Source organism: Piliocolobus tephrosceles, chromosome 19 (genome assembly GCF_002776525.5).
Source record: "Piliocolobus tephrosceles isolate RC106 chromosome 19, ASM277652v3, whole genome shotgun sequence".
Lineage (NCBI taxonomy): Eukaryota > Metazoa > Chordata > Mammalia > Primates > Cercopithecidae > Piliocolobus > Piliocolobus tephrosceles.
The window spans coordinates 21,922,369-21,946,627 of NC_045452.1; the positions used below are offsets into that span (position 1 = coordinate 21,922,369).

General features: G+C 42.9%; 1 protein-coding gene across 6 annotated transcripts in view; it reads left to right on the forward strand.

The window, feature by feature from the left end:
- The window catches only part of TNRC6B (trinucleotide repeat containing adaptor 6B), a 289,062-nt gene that overhangs the window by 74,550 nt on the left and 190,253 nt on the right, over positions 1 to 24,259 (forward strand). For all 6 annotated transcript variants that reach the window (XM_026448465.1, XM_026448460.1, XM_026448456.1 and 3 more), the window contains one exon: positions 4,516 to 4,606. In XM_026448465.1, the coding sequence (XP_026304250.1) occupies positions 4,562 to 4,606 (45 nt within the window). In that variant the 5' untranslated portion in view covers positions 4,516 to 4,561. The remainder of the gene's footprint in view (positions 1 to 4,515; positions 4,607 to 24,259) is intronic.

Genomic DNA, 24,259 nt, shown 5'->3' on the forward strand with positions numbered 1-24,259 from the left:
TCCTTCCCTCCCTCCCTCCCTCCCTTCCTCCTTCCTTCCCTCCCTCCTTCCTTCCTTCCTTCACCAGAAACCTCTTAATTTTCATTTTCCTTTTGAATCACCTATATAAGCCTAGCACAAGCAATTTAAATGTAGAACTTCACTGGTTTTGTAATGCATGTGTGCTATTTGAAATTCAGCTGCTTTGCAGCTTGTATGCAGCGAGTAATTGTTCCACTTTCTGACGTCTAAAAGGCCTGTAGGAAGAAAGTCTGTTTTCCCTGAAGTCTAATCTTTCCTCAGCCATGCCTTCTTAGGAAAAGCTGCGCCGGCATAATTCAAGGTCAAGCAGCAGCCTTCTGTACACTGAAGCCACCCAAGCCCGCTAATGCCCTATTCCCTTTGCTGAGGCCAGCACAGCTGGCATTTGCTTGCTAGGCCAGAGCGGCCGGTGTATGCTGAGACTGCCTGCACAGCTGATATGTAAATGAGCTTTCAATACCAGCATCACCACCACCACCACCACAACCGTCTGTGGCTTGTTTCTTGATGAGGCCTGCAAAGCCCCCAACCCTTTGCAAAGGCTTATGTGCCTAGTGTATGCAGCCTTGTCTCTATAGAAACAGCCACTTACGTGAAGACAAAGTTGCCATAACTACAGTCACTGCTAAGGTCAAAATACTGTGTGCCTATGGTTTATAAACCTCGAATTCAGCCTCAATAGTTAAAAGCTAGTGTGTAACTATAAAAACAACAGTAAAAAGCCTAATATAAGCTTCTACAAGAAAATACTGTGCCCCCTCATTAAAGTCCAAGGCCCAAAGTCCTGGCCTTAACAGAAGCCTCAAAAATGCCACATGTGTTTTACTCCCTTGAATTTTAGTTCGTGTCTGTTTATCAAAATTTTAGTGCCCTGCACCTGAGGTTATGGTCTTTGAGACCCAATAAATAGCACTCTCCTTCCCTTGACTGTCCTCCTTTCTAAAAACTTACATGCAGCAAAAAATTGTTACACTTTTCATTTTTCCCTCCTTTTTAAAAGGAGGGCATTTGGGAGACCAAAATACTGTTTCTCTGACTAATAAAGCTGTATTGGACTGCCTGTTCCTGCTACCACTGCTATTGTGTGTGCCGCTGGGTGGAGGGGCTGGGCTTAAAAAAAAAAAAAACAGCTGTATTGGAGAATGTGGCACGTCTGCAGGCCAGTGAACTTAACACTGAACTTCATAATCACACAGACTGACCTACTCATGAGTAGTTGTGAGGGTCTGTGGGTGGAGGAGGAGAGGAGAGTGCCTGCTCCCCAGGGCAGCTGGCTTCCAAAAGGAAGGAAAAGAAAGGGCTGAGCTCCACACATCTTGTTTCTCCTTCCAAACTCACCATTAAAGTAAGATCCGTTACCTTCTCTGGAGTGGATTGTGTGCAGGTGGAGAGGAGCCAAGGGTGGAAACTCAGGAGCCAGGAAGAAGCATTTCCTTTTCACAGCGTGTCCAAAGGGAAATGGAGATCACTGGGGATCGGACCCTGAAAGAATAAGAGTTCAGAGTAGAGAATGCCTTGTGAGTTGGTCATCCCCATGTACTTATTAAGTATCTATTATGTATCAAGTGCAAATACATTATCAGTGAATCCTCAGAATAACTATTATTCCCAAGTTTTGATAGGGAAGCTGAGACTGAGATGAATTGAGTAATTACCTCAAGGTCACACGTCTGTACGCATTCAGGTCTGTTGGACTCTTCAGTGACGGCCACAGCTCCCCCTCCAGGTTCCAGTCACTGCCGCTTCCCCTTCAGGCCTAGCAATAGTAAGGTTCCCCACTGTTGTCAGCCACTGGGTGGTTCATTAGCCTTTGTTGGTTTCCCTATTTCCATTCTAACGTGTTGGAAAATTAAGGGTTGGAATAGTAGGGAAGGTAAGACTTGGGCCTGGGTAGGATCTTATTAGGAGACAATGGATTTTAAGAAGTGAGTGTCGGGGCAGAAGTCTTGGTTAAAGCCTTGGGTAGAAGGTGATAGCATAGGGGAGGAGAGATGACAGTGTTCAGTGTTAGGGGGTAGGGAGGAGGAGTCGGTGAGGGGAAATAGCAGTGATTGTCAGAGAAGGAAAGAACTAATATGGCCAGGCAAGTCAAGCTAGAAAAAGACTTAAGAAAAATAGAACAGCCAAATAGGAGAATCCAGAAAGGATGAAAGTAAAAAGATTATCGTTGAAGGAGAAGCCAGCAAGATGAGAGCAGTGCCCCGTAGAAGAAACAACCACTGCCATCCCTTCTTCCTCTCCCGACCTCCTGTCTCCAGTCAGTGCCTCCCACTGGCTTAGCCCAGCCAGCAGCCAGAAGATAAGGAGCCCAGTGATGGTGTCCCCTGAGGCACACAGTCAGGCAGAGAGTGGAGTGTGGGTCTGGAGGGAGCAGACAGTACAGCACCAGACCAAGGAGTGTGCTGAGCACAGGCCTGCAAGCATGAATGGAGTTCCAAGGAGTTTTTCTGGTTCAGCTATGCCTATAATGCATCATCTATGAAATGCAGTCTCTGTTTCAGTGAAGTAGGAGAACTTAAAGACATCTGTGAAGCAAATTACACATAAAATCTTTCTGGATATGTTACCAAGTTTTTCCGGTGTTATCAACGTAATTTTCATTGAAAGAGAACTTTTTTTTTTTTTTTTGCACAACTGTGATAAGTAGGTGAGGGACAAAGTCAACTAGAGAAAGCCTGTTTTCGCTTGCTGTGAGCATCAGTCATGTGTTTTACAGAGGGGATGGGCAATGTTGATTACGTTGGGAGTGAGTGAATGAATATCAATTGAGAGCTTCTACTGTACTGATTTTACACTTCACATCACATAAATATGCATTCGTTCCCAAAAAAGACCTTGCTAGGTAGGTGAGCAAAGTAGATATTTTGGTAACCCCTTCCCACCCAGTAGATGAGGAAACAGCTTCCTGGAAGTGCCTTCTTAGCCATGAGTCTTGGCTGGTTAAAGAGAAGTCTGCACCAAAACAGATCATCAGGCATTGTGCATTAATAGATTTTTCTTGCAAAACACACTACCAGCATCTTTTTACCCCCCCGCTTTTTTTTTTTTTGAGACAGCGTCTCAGTCTGTTACCCAGGCTGGAGTGCAGTGGTGTGATCACGGCTCACTGCAGCCTTGATCTCCTGGACTCAACCAGTCCTCCCACCTCAGCCTCTTGAGTAGCTGGGCCCACATACATGTGTCACCCCGCCTGGCTAATTTTTGTATTTTGGGTAGAAGTGGGATTTCGCCATGTTGCCCAAGCTGGTCTCGAAGCCCTTAGCTCAAGCAATCCACCTGCCTCGGCCTCCCAAATTGCTGGGATTACAGGCATGAGCCACTGTACCCGGCCTTTTCTAGTTTTTATGTTTTGTAGCTATGAGCTTTAAAGTAGCTGATAGGTTTGTAAATATTCATACCTGTATTATAATGGAGATTTGTGTCATTTGAATAATGATTCCTCAGTAGGGCCAGGAGTGGTGGCTCATGCCTGTAATCCCAGCACTTTGGGAGTCTGAGACGGGTGGATCACAAGGTCAGGAGTTCAAGACCAGTCTAGCCAACATAGTGAAACCCCGTCTCTACTAAAAATACAAACATTGTGGGGCGGGGGGGTGGCGCCTGTAGTCCCAGCTACTTGGGAGACTGAGGCAGGAGAATCACTTGAATCCAGGAGGTGGAGGTTGCAGTGAGCCAAACTCACACCACTGCACTCCAGTCTGGTCGACACAGCAAGACTCTGTCTCAAAGAAAAAGAAAAAAAATTATTCCTCAATAATTACATATGTAATGAATTCATGAAAATGTTGTGTAAATTTTTAGCAGTTTCCGTTTGGCACATTTTAATTCATAATATTTGAACAAACTTTTTCTTAACTCATTTTATTCTTTGGGGAAAAATTAATTACTTTTTACTGTCTTGCCCTATAAATAGTCTCATATAAAAATAAATTAACTGACATTTAGTTTATTAAGCACATTTCCTAAAAATGAAAAGTGGGGCCAGCCATTATAGTGTACTTTAATTTCAGTTACAAAGAAAGCAGGAACGTTATTCATAAATTATAAGCCCAGGAAACCCTGCCAATTCCGATATCCTTAGCCTAGTACCCAAGCACTGTGACCTGCAGGGGCGGAACAACAGGTGTGCCGCTTTGCTCACTGCCATACTTTCTTGCAGGTCAGTGTCTGCTGTAAGAATTTCACCACCACCTCTGCCAAAAGCCAAATAAAATAGGGAAAGAAATCTAGAGCTATTAATATCCCAATGCTGGAAACCTGTCCTACTTACCCTTCTCCTCCAAGGTGGGAAAAATTCCCTCCCTGCTTCTCTCCCTCCCTCTTTCTTACCTTTAAGATGAATGTGCGTAGACACACACACACACACACACAGTTACTCAAAGTTACTTCACAGTGTCTGTGGCCTTAATTGAGAGAATTTCAGTCGAAACCTTTAAAAAAACAAAATTTTGCCCTGAATTCCTTACATACTTTTTCTCTTCTCTCTTCTTTTAGGCAGTATTTTTGTGTTTCTGCAGAGTTTTGCACAAAATCTGTTCCCATGCAAACCAATGAGGGAGAAGTATCGGAAGAAAGCAGTTCCAAGGTCAGTAAATTACTGAAAGATACAGTTTGGGTAGAAATTGAACAGTAGAGGCTGTGAATGAGCAGAATGGGAATTTCGTTTTACATGACTGTAAAAATTCGATTGATTTAAATTAGAACCTAACCTAAGATTGAGAAATATTTTTTCTTTTCAGTATACTTTTTAATGCTATATGCTAATTTAAAACCATTTTACTGAACTACAGAGAACTTTATATTTTTAGAACACTAATACTGTGTCTTTTTAAGTTTGTTATGAAAGTTACTCTAGGTTTATAAAAAATCAGAAGTATATATAAAGTCAAGAGTCAAAGCTGGTCCCCTGTTCCTGCTGCACAGAGGCAGTCACTGATAATTTTTAGGTGTTTTTCTATTATAAATTTTATTTTGTTTTATTTTGGTTTCAGAGGTACATGTGCAGGTTTGTTGCACGGGTATGTTGTGTGATGCTGAGGCTTGGGGTGCAAATGATTCCATCACTCAGGTAGTGAGCATAGTACCCAAGAGCTTGTCTTTGAACCCTTGTTCCCTTCCTTCCCTCTCCCTTTTGGAGTCCCCGGTGTCCAGCGTTTCCATCTTTATGTCCACATGTACCCAATGGTTAGCTCCCACTTACAAGTGAGAACATGCAGCATTTGGTTTTCGGTTTCTTTGTTAATTCATTTAGGATAATGGCCTTCAGCTGGATCCATGTTGCTGCAAAGGACATGATTTAATTCTTTTTTTTTTTAGACTGGGCCTGGCTCTATTACCCAGGCTGGAGTGCAGTCACACGATCTTGACTCATTGCAGCCTCTGCCTCCCAGGCTCAAACCATCCTCCCACCTCAAACTCCTGAGTAGCTGGGACTACCACCAAACCTGGCTAATTTTTGTATTTTTTGTAGAGACAGGGTCTCACTTTGTTGCCCAGGCTGGTCTCACACTCCTGAGCTTAAAAAATACACCCGCCTAGGTCTCCCAAAGTACTGGGATTACAGGCACCAGCCACCATGCCTGGATGATTTCATCACCAAAAAGTGATTTTCAGCTGAATTTATTTTTGTTCAAAAATTTTTTTTTTGAGACCGGATCTTGCTCTGTCACCACGTCTGGAATGTGGTGGTATGATCACAGCTCACGACTCACTGCAGCCTCAACCACCCAGCAGCCTCAAGCAATTCTCCCACCTCAGCCTCCCAAGTAGCTGGAACCACAGGTGTGTGCCACCACACCTGGCTCTTTTTTTTTTTTTTGGTAGAGACAGAGTCTTGCTGTGTTGCCCAGGCTGGTCTCGAACTTCTGGGCTCAACTGATTCTCCTGCCTCAGCCTCCCAAAGTGCTGGAATTATAGGTGTAAGCCACTGCGCCTGGCCTTCAATAAATAATCCTTAAGCATGTGTTATTGTGGGGTACAACAGTGAACCAAAAAGACATGGTTCCTACTCTCAAGGCGGTTTCTTCTTAGTGGGAGACATGAATAAATATAAATAAAGATAATAATTATAGATGATGGTAAGTGCTACGAAGAAAATAAAAGAAAGCCATGTCATGCAGGGCAGCTGGGAGGAAGAGCGTAGCTAGTCAAGGAAGATCTCTCTGAGAAGGGGACATTTCAGCTGAAGCTAATGGGCAAGGGAGCCAGCTGTCTGGAGAGCTGGAGGAACAGTGTTCTAGACACAGGAAACAGCTGCAAAAGCCCTTGGCCTCTTCCAAGAACTCTCAGAAACCTGTGGGCCAAGTGTGACAGGAGGTTAGAGAGAGAGGCAGAGACCTTGCAAGGCCTCAGAGGCCACAGTGCAACGTGGACCTATTCTCCATGCATAGGGCAGCCATTGAAGGCTGCTCACTGGAGGAGTGATGTGATGTGGTAGGATTTGCGTTTTAGTAGATGGCTCTGGCTGCTGTCTGGAGAGTGGATTGGAAAGAGGTAAGAGTGGAAGCAGGGAGCCTGGTGAGAAGGCAGGTGCAGCCGTTCGGGTAGGGCTGCATTCATGGGTGTTACTGGAAGTGGAGGAAAGACAGACTTGAGGTGTATTTTGGCGCCAACACTGATGTGACTCTAGGATGGATTGGGATCCTTTCGCATCATAGAAAGGGGAATTTCAAGAAAAAGGTTCCCTCAGTAACTTCAGATGCTGCCAAGAATCAAGGAGGTTGACAAGTGAGAAAAGACACCTGGATTTGTTTAAGAACTAATTAAAGAGAAAGGATATGAGAAAACTCTGGGGAGATGGAGATGTTCTGTGTCTGATAGGGGTGCAACGGTTTATAATTACAATAAAAATAGTTACAGTGTAGGTACGTTGTGTGTGGTGAAACTGACATAATCAAATGGAGTGGAGAATACATGGAAGTATAGATGAAGCAGGAGTGGCAGAATGTTGGCAACTATTGAAGTGTTGTGATGGGTACATGGGGTTTATTTGTATTTACTTTGTACATGTTTTAAATTTTCTATGATAGCTTCTAAAAAGAACTTACTGGAGTTCAGGGGTGCCATTTAATTGGAGTAGGAGGTGCAGAAACCAAATTTTATGGGTTAAAGAGAAATTAAATGATTTTTAAAAATGCATTATGACTATAGTCCACCACCCAATTTTAGGACATTTGGAAATAAATGGAAGAGAGAACAATGAGGGGGAGGATTAAGTTCAAGTGAAAGATTTTTTTAAAATGGAAGAGGCCTATGCATGTTTGAGAAAAAAGGGAAGAAATGAGTGGAGGAAGGCAAGAGTGCAGTTAGAAAAAGGTTTCTCAGATTTCCAGGCTTAACGGGCCTTGTACTGCAGTAAAGCCTGAGCTCAGGCCCAAATCCTGCTCTTCTGATTCTTGTTTAGTGGTGGAGGGAGTTTTGGAGGAGGAAAGAAAGAAAGTGGGTTCAGCTTTTCTTTGTATTGCCTTCGAAAGAGGTCATTGTAGTTGGGAGAGTGTAGAGTACACAGTCGAAGACTTGAAATGACAGGTTTCGATTTCCTATTAAGAGGAAAGGCTTGGAATTGCAGCTGTAGAGAAGGTGCTAAGAATAGTTAACAAATAAATAAAGGGTCAATATGGTTTACAAAATATCCAGGTAGGTTGTGCAAGTATAAATCAGGAGCCCTTATGGCTGGGCAGGGTTGGTATAGAAGTCTTGTTGGAGGAAGTGAATTCTGCTCTTCCTCTTGAAGAGATGTTCTCTGAAACCGTGCAGCGTTTTCCTTAACATTTTCTTGGAGAGAGATGTTTACTGAAGTTCAGAGTTGGATTAGGATTCTATATTCTTCGGGAGTTGGGAAATGTAGACTTTGATCTCTTGAGTTTAGGGAGATTTTTTTTTTTCTCTACCAGAAACATATAAAGCAGGTGATGGTTTCTAAAAGACTGCTGTAAACAGATTATAGATCATTCCTGAATTATGCACAGCGTCCTATTTTTCCTTATTTTTGCCTTCTTTCCTCCCCTTCTCTCTCCTGATTAATTCAGCAAATATTTATTGCGCACCTCCTGTGTGCCAGGAACTGTGCTGGGTGCTGACGCACAGAATTGACTTCTTAAACTATTATTTATTCTTGTAATTCTTGGAGCTCTAACCATTTAAAATGGAGGCAGGAAGAAAGAATGTTAAATTTCACATCAGTTTGGAATGAGCTTTTTTTCCCTGAATGGTCACCAGATTGCAATTTTATATGACCTAACGAATTTCTCAAAGAGAGTTCTGCTGTTGTTGTGAAAGCTTCTATTGTAAATGCTGAAGGAAGACAAGTTGACAGAGTTATTGTTAATGTAAAACTTTGGACACCCCTGAACGTATCCTTTGGAGGAACAGTGACTATTTCTTACATTTTTCCCAGGGACCACTCAGGGCTTATTTAATTTTTCTGCTGTGTATGTGAGAGATAAAATTGAATCAAATTAACAGAGTTACCCATGGAACTGTCTTATTGTTCCACATTTTTAGAGGTTAAATATGAAAATTATATTCTCTGGCTGGGCACGGTGGCTCACGCCTATAATCCCAGCAGTTTGGGAGGCTGAGGCAGGCAGATGGCTTGAGGTCAGGAGTTTGAGACTAGCCTGGCCAACATAGCAAAACCGCATCTCTACTAAAAATACAAAAATTAGCTGGGCAGGTTAGTGTGCACCTGTAATCCCAGCTGTGCCTGTAATCCCAGCTACTCGGGAGGCTGAGGCAGGAGAATCACTGAACCCAGGAGGCAGAGGTTGCAGTGAGCCAGGATCACATCACTGCACTCCAGCCTGGGTGATAGTGTGAAACTCCATCTCAATAAATACAATACAATACAGTACAATGCAATACAATACAGTACAATCAATAGAATAGAATACAATACAATAATTAGCCAGGCATGGTGACGTGCGCCTGTAGTCCCAGCTACTCGAGAGGCTGAGGCAGGAGAATCGCTTGAACCTGGGAGGCAGAGGTTGCAGTGAGCCAAGATCATGCCCCTGCACTCCAGCCTGGGCAACAGAGTGAGACTCCATCTCAAAAAAAAAAAAAAATTTATGTTATGTAAAAAGTCTTTGATGACATAGGAAATCTGGAGGCATGGATATGTATGTACTTCATTGGCCTGATTCCCATAGAGAGAAACTCATGTGACCTATTTTATTTGGCATTTATGTGCTTACATTATCACACTGATCTGAAAACAGATACGATTTTATCTGTCACATGTGGCTTTGACTGGTTAAATGTAATGCTCACTTTTGTTAGTGCCTGGTTTCGCTATCACATAGTGGAACTGTGCATTACTGGGAGGTTTCAGCTCTTCTGTGGCTTTACTGACACATGCTGGAACTAAGCTGTTTATTTGTATCATCTTTTCTTCTTTTCATTGAGATATTATCAAAAGTGATATTCTTTTATAGTCATTCAGTTTATTTAATTCAACAAACATTTATTGGGCACCTACTAGTTGCTGATGTCATAGGTACAGGCATGCAAAGTTATTTATGTAAGACATGGTTTCTGCATTTCGGGCACTTGTAATCTGGTTGAGGGAGGTAACCATACCATACAGGCTATGACACTGATATTAAATATGTGCCTAGGTCAAAGCAATGAACTCTGTCTGGAATGAAGCTCCACAATGGAGAGGGAACACTTGAACTGGGCATTGTAGAAAGAAGAAGCGTTTCATGGTTTTTATTGGTTTGTTGTTGGATGGGTGACGGGGAGAAGGCTATTATATGCAGAGGGAACTGTGTATAGCATATAAGGGGTAATGTGCTGGGCGCGGTGGCTCATGCCTGTAACCCCAGCACTTTGGGAGGCCGAGGCGGGCAGATCACCTGAGGTTGGGAGTTCGAGACCAGCCTGACCGACATGGAGAAACCCCATTTCTACTGACAATACAAAAAAAATTAGCCGGGCGTGGTGGCATGCACCTGTAATCCCAGCTTCTTGGGAGGCTGAGGCAGGAGAATCGCTTGAACCCGGGAGGCAAGAGCTTGTGGTGAGCCGAGACCGTGCCATTGCACTCCAGCCTGGACAACAAGAGCGAAACTCGGTCTCAAAAAAAATAATAATAATAATAATAAAGTAACGTGTGATGGGAGACGGTGAAAAATTTGAGTGTGTTTCAGGTATCTTGGTGTCTTATTACATCACATCAAAACTTAGTGGTTTCAAACCACCATTGCAACCTCCTGAGTGGAACAATTCCAAAAAGTCGGTAAATACTCTATCCTCAAGGATGTGGAGCATAACTTTCCACTCCTTAAGCGTGAATTCACACAGTGGAGAACCCTAAAGCCAGGCAAGGTCAACATCAACAGTGATAAGTCATTTTTATAGTTTGTATCCTTGGTACGATGTGAGGCAATGGCACTTCAATTTCTAGTTTTCTTCCCTAAAATCCATTATCCCAGTCTAATCATGAGAAAAACATCAGACAAATTCCACTGGAGGGGTGTTCTGCAGAATACCTGATCAGCACTCCTGAAAACTCAAGGAAAACTGAGAAAAATCTGAGGAACTGTCACAGCCAAGAGACAGCTAAGGAGACATGATAACAATGTAATATGGTATTCTGGATGGGATCCTGGAACATAGGTAAAAACTAAGCAAATTTAATAAAGCATGGACTTTAGTTAATGTATCGGGTGGGGGGCTACGGGAGGGATAGCATTAGGAGAAATACCTAATGTAGGTGACGGGTTGATGGGCACATGTGTACCTATGTAACAGACCTGCACATTCTGCACATGTATTCCAGAACTTACAGTTTAATAAATAATAATGTATCAATATTGGTTCTTCAATTGTGACAAATATATTAAGGAAATGTGTAACTAACAGCAGAAACTGGGTTCAGATAAATGGACTATCTTCATAATTTTTCTGTAAATCTAAACCTGTTCCAAAAAATAAAGTTTTCATATATTTTTAAAACTCCATCGCCAAGGCAACCTTTTATTTGTCATAATTCTGTGTTTTCCTGGGCTCAGTAGGGCAGTTCTTCTCTTCCAAAGTGGTATTGGCTGGAGTTATAGTCATCTGGAGGCCCAGTTAGCCAAAAATGTCTGAAAGGGCCCACTGACGTGGCTGGCAGTTGGTGTTGGCTGTCAGCTAGGAGACCACCTTGAGGCTGTTGACCCAAGGTTCTCCTCCATGTGAGCTCTGCATGCCTTGGGTTTCTCACAGCAGTTGGCAGTGATTCAGGAGGGAGCATTCCAACCATGCAGGAGCTGCAGATACCTTTAAGCCCAGCCTTAGAAGTCACCCAGCTTTGCGTCTTCCCCAGTCTGTTGAATTAAAGCAAGTCCCAGACTCAAGGTGGGGAGAAACAGATCCCACCTTTCAGTGGGAAGACTGGCCTTAAATATGAGGTCATCTTTAATCCACCACACAGCGACTAGAGTGTTGGGTGCCAGGGAAGCGGAGGGCATGGCAGAGCCCAGATTATCTTAGGCTGAAGAGTTTCAAGAATAGACAACAGATTAAACAATTTTATTTTATTTTTATTTTAGCAACCTTACTGACATCTTGAAGTAGCAGATTTTTTTTTTTTTTTTTGAGACAGAGTCTTGCTCTGTCGCCCGGGCTGGAGTGCAGTGGCCGGATCTCAGCTCACTGCAAGCTCCGCCTCCCGGGTTTACGCCATTCTCCTGCCTCAGCCTCCCGAGTAGCTGGGACTACAGGCACCCGCCACCTCGCCCGGCTAGTTTTTTGTATTTTTTAGTAGAGACGGGGTTTCACCGTGTTAGCCAGGATGGTCTCGATCTCCTGACCTCGTGATCCGCCCGTCTCGGCCTCCCAAAGTGCTGGGATTACAGGCTTGAGCCACCGCACCCGGCCGAAGTAGCAGATTTTTTTGTTTGTTTGTTTAATAGAAACATGTTCTTGCTCTGTTGCCCAAGCTGGAGAGCAGTGGTGTGATCATGGCTTACTGAAACCTTGAACTTAGCGGGCTCAAGTGATCCTCCCACCTCAGCCTCCAGAACAGCTGAGACTACAGGTGTGCCACCAAGCCTGGCTAATTTTTCTTACTTTTTTTGTAGAGACTGGGTCTCACTATGTTGACCAGGCTGGTCTCAAACTTCTGACTCAAGTGATCCTCCTGCCTCAGCCTCCCAAAGTGCTGAGATTACAGGTGTGAGCCACTGCAGCCAACCGAAGCAGCAGATTTTTAAAGCAGGGAAATGAGATGGACATTTTACTTTATGATTTGCTGTGTGAGGATAACTGGTGTTGATGTAGAGGGTAGACTAGAATATCTGTATCTCTACACTCAGATTCTCTAAAAGAAAAGAGGATTTAATAGGCCTACTTGCCTGTGGACTGATTTCCACTGGGTTGTGAGTTCTCAGGAGTTAAGAGAGAAAGAACAAAAGGTGAGGAAGTAGATCCCATAGAAGGACAAATGAACTGGAAGGCAAGGGCAAGGACTAGCATTCCTGGGACCGTCTCCAGACCTGATGTAATCTTTGTTTATGGTTCTTAACAAAGATAGATTAGAATGCTTAAACTCTGTAGCCATTTCTCACTTTAAATACAATGTAACTTAGGTCAGTACTCTAAATGAGTTGGTGTTAGCTTACTAGCTGTAGAGATTCTGTAGCTCTAGACTTGAAGTGTTCATTTTTAAGTGAAATCTAAAACAGGTAATAGTAGAGTTTGTTATAGAGCTGAGCAGTTGGGTGTTTGTGATCATATTCTCTGTACCTTTGTGTATATTTATCTTATGTATGTGTGTATATATACACACACATACATATGTATACATATATGTGTGTATACGTGTGTGTGTGTGTATATATATATATATATAATTTTTTTTTTGAGGCAGAGTCTTGCTCAGTCACCTAGGCTGGAGTATAGTAGCCTGAACACAGCTCAGTGCAGCCTGAACCTCCTGGGCTCCAAGGGATCCTCCTGCCTCAGTCTCCCGTGTAGCTGGGACCATAGGTGCGTGCCACTACACCCAGCTAAATTTTTTTTTTAACTATCTTGTAGAGACTTGGTCTCACTATGTTGCCTAAGCTGGTCTTGAACTCCTGGGCTCAAGAGATCTTCCCACCTCAGCCTCCCAAAGTGTTGAGATTACAGGCTTGAGCCACCATGCCTGGCCTGTATATTTAAATAGTTATAATAAAACAATGAACATAAGCTCTAAGGTTTCAAATTTATAGCTATAGGTTTAAGTACCCAGGTGTCTCTACTAATTACTGCAAATAAATATTTACTGAATCAGGAAGCTAACATTTTAGCTATTAATACAACGTTCTTTATCGTTAGCAAAGGTAACAAGTAAACATAGTCTTTGTCTACAGAGAATACATTAAAGATAAATAGGATAATTTAGACATAAAATACACAGTAGTATTTGAATGATCTGTTTTAACTGGTTTCATTGACAAAGAACTGCAAGATCTGTTCTTAATAGTAAGTGTTCATTTAGTCAAGAAAAGTGTTACACAGGAGTATTTTAGGAACATGGTAATTTGTTTTGTTTGTGTTTTCGTAGGGGATGCAGAGAAGAAAGATTTACACATAGTTTAATAAAGTCTTTTGCTTTCCAGAGCTTAGGATATCTCTACCTTAGGTTGAATCTGCTTTAGCAAGTGATCATAAGATGTCATGGAATTTGGTATTCCAAGAGCAGATTGGAAAAGCAAACACGCAGCGGCAAGTACTTTCCCCATTTGTTTACATAGCTGGTAAGCAGCATCGTTTGGGTTGGATTCCAGGTCTCTCTGACTCCAGAGGCCGTAGTAGTTCAATATTCCATCCTGGACAAGTTACACGGGAGAGTAATCAACTGTTTCCTTATGTCAGATAAACTTACTGGAAAAGTCACCTGGGTATAGAAGAATCCCTGAGAAGGGAGAGGGTGCTTTGTGAATATTCAGAGCCACACATTTCTCTGGAGAAGAGATGGTTAGAGCATTGAGATGTCTGTGAGACCCTGGAGATGGGGTTAGAAGCAGAATCCCTACAGGCAATAGGGACTATTGAAGGATGTTAAGCAGGGGAGAAACCTGATCTGATGCATATTTTAGAAAGACTGACCTGCCGGGCCCCGTGGCCCACACCTGTAATCCCAGCACTTTGGGAGGCGGAGGCAGGCAGATTACTTGAGGTCAGGAGTTCCAGACTAGCCTGGCCAACATAGTGAAACCCTGTCTCTACTAAAAATACAAAAATTAGGTGGGCATGGTGGCAGGCGCCTGTAATCCCAGCTACTCGGGAGGCTGAGGCAGGAGAATCACTTGAACTGGGAGGCAGAGGTTGCAGTGAGCCAAGATCATGCCTCTGCACTCCAGCCTGGACAACAAAGCTAGACTCCATCTCAAAAAAAAAAAAAAAAAAAAAAGAATGACCTGGCAGGAGTGTGGAGAAATGATTACAAACAGGATGTAAAATGAAGACAGGGAGACCAGTTAGGAGTCCCCTCAAGAAGACTGAGGAAGGCTTGAAATCAGACAGTAACAGTGGTCTGCAGAAGCATACAGGAAGGATGGGATGAGAGCACAAATCTGCGAAGGGTTGAATGATACCACGTAAAATAGGAGATAGAGCAAGGTATTGGATGTAGCTATTGTTACTGTTAGTATGTTTTTGTTTTTGTTTTGAGATGGAGTCTCGCTCTGTTGCTCAGACTGGAGTGCAATGGCATGATCTCAGCTCACTGCAACCTCTGCCTCCCAGGCTCAGGATTACAGGCACACACCACCATGCCCAGCTAATTTTTGTATTTTTAGTAGAGACGGGGTTTTGCTACGTTGGCCAGACTGGTCTTGAATTCCTGACCTCAGGTGATCCGCCTGCCTCAGCCTCCCAAAGTGCTGGGTTTACAGGCATGAGCCACCACACCTGGCCTGTTATTGTTGTTTTTAACTGGGTGTGGATTTTGAAATATTGAGGCACCTGCAGGCAGCCCAGGTAAAACTAATTAGTAGGCATTTTAGATCTCAGTAGAGAGAGAGGACATCAAGATACACATTAGGAGTGCTCAGCATAATAGGAATAGATGGGGCCTGGGAGATGAGAAAAGGCTCAAGTATAGAACTGTAGGAACTCTTTCAGACTGGGTCCAACCTGAGCATGGATGAGAATTCGCTTTCTCAAAGTACCAAAACAAAACAGAACCCCAAATAGCAATTCAAAATGCTAAAAAAAAAAAAAAAAAAAAGTAAAAATAAAAATAAATTAAGGAAAGAAAAGAATTAGCTTGGATGTTCTTTCCTTTTTCTTTTTAGCAGCTTTATTAAGGTATATTTTACATCCCATAAAGCTTACCCATTTATAGTATACAGCTCAGTGGTTTTTAGTGTATTCACAGAGTTGTACCACCATCACTACCATCTAATTTAAGAACATTTTCATTACTCCAAAAAGAAACTGTATCCATTAGCAGTCACTCTCTATTCCCTTTCCTCCCAGCCACAGGCAACCACTAATCTTTCCATCTCTACAGAATTACCTATTCTGGACATTTCATATAAATAGATTCATACAGTATGTTTTCCTTCTATGTGAGACTTTTCAGTTAGCATCATGTTTTCAAGGCTATCCATGTTATCTATCGCACATTATCAGTGCTTCAGTCCTTTGAATGGCTGAATAACACCCTATTGCATGGATGTACGCATTTTCTTTTTCTGTTTTTCTTTTTTTTGAGATGGAGTCTTGCTCTGTTGCCCAGGCTGGAGTGCAGTGGTGTGATCTTGGCTCAGTGCAGCCTCTGCCTCCCAGATTCCAGCAATTCTCCTGCCTCAGCCTCCTGAGTAGCTGAGACTACAGGCGCCTTCCACCATGCCCGGCTAATTTTTGCATTTTTAGTAGAGATAGGGTTTCACCATGTTGGCCAGGCTGGTCTCAAACTCCTGATCTCAGGTGATCCGCCTGCCTCCGCCTCCCAAAGTGCTGGGATTATAGGTGTGAGCCACCACGCCCAGCCCACGTTTTGTTTATATACTCAACAGTTGATGGATATTTGGATGGTTCCCACCTTTTGACTGCTGTAAACATTAATAATATTATAAAATGAATATTATAATGCTACTGCGAACATTTGTGTACAAGTTTTTGTGTGGAATGTGTTTTCATTTCTCTTATATACCTAGGAGTGTATCTGCTGGGTCATATGGTTTAACTTTTTGAGGAACTGCCATACTGTTTTTCAAGTGACTACACCATTTTATATTCTTACCAGAAATGCATGAAGGTTCCAATTTGTCCGCATCATCACCAGTACTTGTTACTGTCATCCAAAAGCTTTAACATTTTAGTCCCCACAGTTAGGTCTGTCATCTGCCTCAAATTAAGTTTTGTATGTAGTATATGACATAGAGGTCATGGTTCATACATTTCCATGTGGTTATCCATTTCCTCCAGCACCTTTTCCTCACTGAATTACATTAGTCTTTCGATAATTTTTTTCTAATTGTGAAGTCTTATGCTTTAAGTTCAAAAGAATCAATTATACAACTATAGGATGGGCAAAACCAGTATACTAGCAGTGTACAGACAATGTGATTGACTTCTGAAACAAAAAAACACTTCTTGCTTAGCTATAGAACCACCAATTTTAACTGATAACATATTTTAATATCCTTTGAAGCTTATTTTGACCATGTGATTAAATTCTAGTCAAAGAGATGTAAGCAGGATGTAAAGTGCAGCTTCCACAAAGTCTTCTTAAGGAAGTGGCAAGTCCTCTCCTTTCTGCTACATGGAACACAGACATGAAGGTTGGGGCTGGAGCAACCATCTTAGAACACAAGGTGGAAGAAATACATTGAAGATGGAAGAACAAAATAGAAGTCTCAAGTCCCTGGTAATTGGAAAGTGACCATACCAGTCCTTGACCACTTACACAGATGTCTAAGAAAGATATTAAGAACAGTCTTCATATATTTGAGAGAGTGGTTGTTGAATAGATGGTAATTTTTTTTCTATCTTATTCTGTTTTTTTGAGATGGGGTATTGCTCTGTTGCCCAGGCTGGAGTCGCGATGCAGTCTTTGCTCACTGCAACCTCTGTCCCTCAGGTTCAAGCAATTTTCCTGCCTCAGACTCCCAAGAAGCTGGGACTACAGGTGTCCGCCACCATGCCTGGCTAATTTTTGTATTTTTAGTAGAGATGGCGTTTCACCATGTTGGCCAGGCTGGTCTCAAACTCCTGACCTCAAGCAATCTACCTGCCTCAGCCTCCCAAAAGGCTGGGATTACAGGCATGAGCCACTACGCCCAGCCAATAATTATATTTTTATATTCTTTATTCTTGTAGTTTTCCTTTTCATGGTAAGATTTTGTCATGAGGAAAAAATTTTAAGCTGTAGCAAAGTACAGAGAATAAAATAACAGATACATCCACTTAACCATCAACAAGATTTAACATACTTGCTTTGTCATATTTGCTTCAAATTTCTCTCTCTTCAAAAAAAAAAAAAAAAAAAAAAAAATTTCTGTCTTTTTTTTTTTTTTTAATTAATGAATTTATTGAGCAAAGTGGAGTTTACTTCTTTCCATGGGTGGTGAACTCAAATTCTATCCTTTTTTCTTTTTTCTTTTTTTTTTTGAGACGGCCTCACTGTTGCCTAGGCTGGAATGCAGTGGCACGATCTCAACTCACTGCAACCTCCACCTCCTGGGTTCAGGCGATGCTCCCACCTTAGCTTCCTGAGTATCTGGGACTACAGGCACACACCACCATGCCCAGCTAATTTTTGTATTTTCAGTAGACACCACGCTGCCCCAGGCAGGTCTCGAACTCCTGACCTCCAGTGATCCCCCCACTTTGGCCTCCCAAAGTGCTGGGATCAAATTTATCTCTTTTTTAAAGAAATAAAATAAGGATATAGTTAATAGTTGAGGGCCTCTGTGTAGCCCTTTCCCAAGCCAATCCCTTTCCTCCTTCCTCAGCTGTAATCCTACTCTGAAGTCTGTAAGTGCCTTACCTCCTAAAGAAAATTTTAAAAATTCACCGGTTCTCACTCCTCTGACTGCCCCTTTGTTCAACTGTAGTCTGCCTACTATTGCATGGGAGTCATGTGGGATGCTTGTAAAGAAAATAGAGATCCCAGGTCCCAACTGTTTTTTTCTTGTTTTTGTTTCTGAAGCAGAAGTGTCACTCTGTCACCCAGGCTGGAGTGCAGTGGTGTGATCATAGCTCACTGAGCCTTGAACTCCTGGGTTCAAAGGATCCGCCCACCTCAGCCTCCTGAGTAGCTAGTACTACAGGCATGTGCCACCACGCCTAGCTAATTTTTTTTTTTTTTTTTTTTCAGAGATGGGTCTCTGCTATGTTGCCCAGGCTGGTCTCAAACTCCTGGCCTCAAGTGATCTTCATACCTTGGCTTCCCACAGCACCGGGATTACAGGCATGAGCCACCATGCACAGCCACCAGATTCTAACTCTTAAGATTCTGTTTCATTAAGCCCAGTAGGGCTTAGGCATCTTTGCTTTAAAAAGCATGCAAAGTGCAAATCAAAACCATAGTGAGATAGCATTTCACATCCACTAGAATGGCTAAAATAAAAAATAACAATAGCCATTCTTAACTATGTTCCATGTAGCAGAAAGGAGAGAACTTGCCACTTTCTTAGGAAGACTTTGTGGAAGCTGCACTTTACATCCTGCTTATCTCTTTGACTAGAATTTAATCACATGGTCAAAATAAGCTTCAAAGGATATTAAAATATGTTATCAGTTAAAATCTGTGGTTCTATAGCTAAGCAAGAAGTGTTTCTTTTTTTCAGAAGTCAACCACATTGTCCATACACTGCTATTATTGTAAGCCCAACCTATAGTTGTATAATTGATTCTTTTGAACCTAAAATATAAGACTTCACAATAAAAAAAAAAATTATCGAAAGACTAATGTAATTCACTGAGGAAAAGGTGCTGGAGGAATTGGATAACCACGTGGAAATGTATAAACCATGACCTCTATGTCACATACTATATACAAAACGTAATTTGAGGTGGATCACAGAGCTAACGGGGAGCTAAAACGTTGAAGCCTTTGGATGGCCGCAGAAGAGATGTCTGCATTCATGACCTTGGGGAGGGTATGAACATTTCTTGGTAACATGCAAGAAGCACTAACTGTAAAAGAGAACCGTTGTTCAGTTGAATTTCATGGAACATTTTAAACCTCTGCTGAACAACTGACACCATTAAGAATGTGGAAAAAGGCTGGGCACAGTGGCTTATGTCTGTAGTCCCAGTATTTTGGGAGGCCAAGGTGGGAGAATCACTTGAGGCCAGGAGTTTGAAACCAGCCTGGGCAACATGGCAAGACCCCAAGGCTACAGAAATATGTTTTAAAATTAGTTGGGTGTGGTGATGCACTCCTGTAGTCCTAGGTACCTAGGAGGCTAAGGTGGAAGGATCACTTAAGCCCTAGAGGTTGAGGCTGCAATGAGCTATGATCACGCCACTGCACTCCAGCCTGGGTGACACAGCAAGACCTTGACTGTAAAAAAAAAAAAAAAATATATATATATATATATATATATATATAAAACTATAGATTGGGAAAAAACATTTGCAATACATCATTTTTGAGACAGAATCTTGCTCTGTCGCCCAGGCTGGAGTACAGTGGCACGATCTCAGCTCACTGCAACCTCCACCTCCTGGGATCACTTCATTCTCCTGCCTCAGCCTCCAAGTAGCTGAGACTACAGGCACCTGCCACCACGCCTGGCTAATTTTTTGTATTTTTAGTAGAGATGAGGTTTCACCGTGTTACCACGGATGGTCTCGATCTCCTGACCTCGTGATCCACCTGCCTCGGCCTCCCAAAGTGCTGAGATTACAGGCGTGACCCACTGCGCCTGGCCTGCAATACATCTTTCTAATAAAAGTCTCGTATCCAGAATATATAAAGAATTACCAAAAATCAGTTAGAAAAGGTCAAACAACAAAAATGGGCAAAAGACTAGGCATTTCACAAAATAAGACATCCAGATGGTTGTGAAAACACAGATGTTCAACATTATTCATGAGCAAAATGCAAATTAAAACTATAATGTAAGGCCGTTATATACTCACCAAAATGGCTACAGTTCAAAAGACTAATAATACCAGGTGTTGCCAAGAATGTGGAGCAACTGGAACTTTTAGACATTGTTGGAAGGAGTGTGAAATGATACAACCACTTAAAGAACTGTTTCATAAGCTTCTAAATAAAGTTAAATGAACTTCCACCCTAGAAGGCAAACATTCTCTTAGGTGTATACTCCATAGAAATGACTGCATAGATTTGCAAAAACACATTATATGAAAATGTTCATGGCATCTTTATAGCAGCTCCAAACTGGAAATAGCCAGCTGTCTGTCTAATGAATAAACAAATTATAGTTTGTCAGTGCAATGGAACACTACTGAGTTTAAAAATTGAACTCTTGGCTGGGCGTGGTGGCTCATGCCTGTAATCCCAGCACTTTGGGAGGCCCAGCTGGGTGGATCACGAGGTCAGGAGATTGAGACCATCCTGGCTAACACGGTGAAACCCCGTCTGTACTAAAAATACAAAAAATTAGATGGGTGTGGTGGCGGGCGCCTGTAGTCCCAGCTGCTTGGGAAGCTGAGGCAGGAGAATGACATGAACCCAGAAGGCAGAGCTTGCAGTGAGCCGAGATTGTGTGCTCCAGCGACAGAGCGAGACTCCATCTCAAAAAAAAAAAAAAAAAAAAAAGAACTCTTGATCAGTATAACATGGATAAGTCTCAGAAACATTATACCTAGTGAAAAAAGGTAGATATAAAAGTGGTACATACTATCAGATCCCAGTGATATAAAACTTACAAACATGTCAGCCCCATTTATAGTAATAGGGGGATCTTCAAGGGAAAGGACATGTAGCAGTTTTCTGGGGAGATAGAAATTTTCTGTCTCAATCTATATGTTGCTTGAAGGTACAACCATATCTAAAATTAATCATTAAGGCTAGACTCAGTAGCTCATGCCTGTAATCCCAGCACTTTGGGAGGCCAAGACTGGAGGATCACTTCAGCCCAGGAGTTTCAGACCAGCCTGGGCAGAGAGACCCTATCTATCTCTACAAAAAAAAAATTTTTTTTTTAATTATCTGGGTGTGCTGGCACAGGCCCGTGGTCCCAGCTATTTGGGAGGCTAAGGTGGGAGAATCACTTGAATCCAGGATGTCAAGGCTTCAGTGAGTCACAGTTGTGCCGTTGCACTCCAGCCTGGGTGATGGAATGAGACCCTGTCTCAAAAGTAGAGAGAAAATGAGAGAAAAATAAAATTCACTGAGCTCTACACTTAAAGTGTGTGTATTTTTCTGCTTGTGAATTATACTTAAATTAAAAAAAAAAAAATTAAGAGCTTCCACCTATCTCCTTAGTCTGTTGAGACCATGTTAAATATTCTTTTATCCATTATATCAGCTGACTTCTCAGCTTTCAAAAAATATATACATTTTCTTTTTAACTGCAGTATCTGCAATAGAGGAAGTGGTTGGAAACACTTATAAAATGGATAGGATTTAGCAATTTATTTGATGTTGAGGAAAGAGAAAATGATAAATCGGCCAGCCTTGGTGGCTTACGCCTGTAATTCCAGCGTTTTGGGAGGCTAAGGCAGGCGGATCACAAGGTCAAGAGATCGAGACCATCCTGGTCAACGTGGTGAAACCCCGTCTCTACTAAAAATACAAAAATTAGCTGGGTGTGGTGGCGGACATCTGTAATCCCAGCTACTCAGGAGGCTGAGGCAGGGGAATCGCTTGAACCCAGGAGGCGGAGGTTGCAGTGAGTCAAGATCACACCACTATACTCCAGCCTGGTGACAGAGCGAGACTCCGTCTCAAAACAAAACAAAACAAAAACGAGTTTGGGAGTGAATAGGATGCATTCTGTATGGAGCACAGAGTTTGAAATGCTGGCGTATTATCTGTGTGGCAATGTCATTCGACCTGATGAAACTGTGGGGCTAGAAACATGATAGGTTAGGGCTGGAAACAGAATTGGGATCACTCAAATTTAATAGTGGAAACTGTGAGATTACATGAAATTGCTGTGGCAGAATGAGAGGAAAGAGGTCCAAGCACAGAACCTAGGGAAATAAATGCTTAGGGAGTAGTAGGAGAAAGGGAAACAGGTATCAGACAGACAGCACATCCTGGTCAGACAGCTTTGTTGTGCCAGGCTTCTGGGGAATAAGACATTCAAAGTCTCTGCCTCAAGAAGTTTGCGTTCTGGCTGGGGAGAGACACAGGAAGACACATGAACAAATAAGCCTTTCAGGTAGTGATATGTGTGAGGCTGGGGAGTGACCGTGGAAGTATTTCAGCTGGGCTGGTAGGGAAGATCACCCTGGATCAAAGAGATGGCCCTAGAGCTGATGCCTGAATGATGTGAAGGAAGCTTTCATGTAATAATATGTGAGAAATGCTGTATTTTTTTGTTTTTTTTTTGAGACGGAGTTTCTTTCTTGTTGCCCAGGCTGGAGACCAATGGCATGATCTTGGCTCACTACAACCTCTGCCTCCTCTGCCTCCCGGATTCAAGGATTCTCCTACCTCAGCCTCCCAAGTAGCTGGGATTACAGGCATGTGCCACCACGCCCGGCTGCTCTTGGGCTTTTTTTTTTTTTTTTTTTTTGAGGCAGAGTCTCGCTCTGTCACCCAGGCTGGAGTGCAGTGGCGCGATCTCAGCTCACTGCAGCCTCCTCTCACTAGCAGTTCTCCTACCTCAGCCTCCTGAGTAGCTGGAATTACAGGTGCCCGCCACCATGCCCGGCTAATTTTTTTTTGTTTTTGGAGTACAGACAGGGTTTCACCATGTTGGCCAGGCCGGTCTTGAACTCCTGACCTCACGTAATCCGCCTGCCTTGGCCTCCCAAAGTGCTGGGATTACAGGCATAAGCTGATGTGCCTGAACAAGAAACTTTCTTTTTTTTTTTTTTTTTTTTTTTGAGACAAAGTCTCGCTCTGTCACTCAGGCTGGAGTGCAGTGGCCGGATCTCAGCTCACTGCAAGCTCCGCCTCCCGGGTTTACGCCATTCTCCTGCCTCAGCCTCCCGAGTAGCTGGGACTACAGGCGCCCGCCACCTCGCCCGGCTAGTTTTTTTGTATTTTTTAGTAGAGACAGGGTTTCACCATGTTAGCCAGGATGGTCTCGATCTCCTGACCTTGTGATCCGCCCGTCTCGGCCTCCCAAAGTGCTGGAATTACAGGCTTGAGCCACCGCACCCGGCCAAGAAACACTTTCTAAGTCAAAGGAATAAATCCAAAGACCCTAAGATTGGGTGAGAGAGAGGAAAATAAATGACAGAAGATGGTCCAGTACAAGGCAGAGATTTTCAGAGGGGTGGAGATGGCTACTGTGTTAAATATTACTTAGAGGTATTCACAATAGCCAAAAGGTGGAAGTGATCCGAGCATCCATGAAAGGGTGAATGGATAAACAAAATGTAGTATATATATACAACGGAATATTATTTAGCCTTACAAAGGGAAGGAAACTCTGACACATGCTACAACATAGATGAATATTGAAGACATAGGCTAAGTGAAACAAACCAGTCACAAAAAGACAAATACTGTATGACTCTACTTCTGTAAGGCACCTGGAGAGTCAGATTCATAGAGACAGAAAGTGGAATGGTGCTTCTTAGAGACTAGGGGGAGCAGGGACTGGGGAGTTACTGTTTAAAGGGTACAGAGTTTCAGATGGGAAAGACGGAAAAATTGTGGAGATGGATGGTGGTGATGATTCCACAGTATCTCAGTTTGTTTATGCTGCTATAACAAAATACCACAGACTAGGTACTGGATAAAGAACAGAAATTTGCCGGGCGCGGTGGCTCAAGCCTGTAATCCCAGCACTTTGGGAGGCCGAGACCATCCTGGCTAATAGGGTGAAACCCTGTCTCTACTAAAAAATACAAAAGGCCGGGCGCAGTGGCTCAAGCCTGTAATCCCAGCACTTTGGGAGGCCGAGACGGGCGGATCACGAGGTCAGGAGATCGAGACCATCCTGGCTAACACGGTGAAACCCCATCTCTGCTAAAAAATACAAAAAAAGAAAACTAGCCGGGCGAGGTGGCGGGCGCCTGTAGTCCCAGCTACTCGGGAGGCTGAGGCAGGAGAATGGCGTAAACCCGGGAGGCGGAGCTTGCAGTGAGCTGAGATCCGGCCACTGCACTCCAGCCTGGGCGACAGCGCGAGACTCCGTCTCAACAACAACAACAA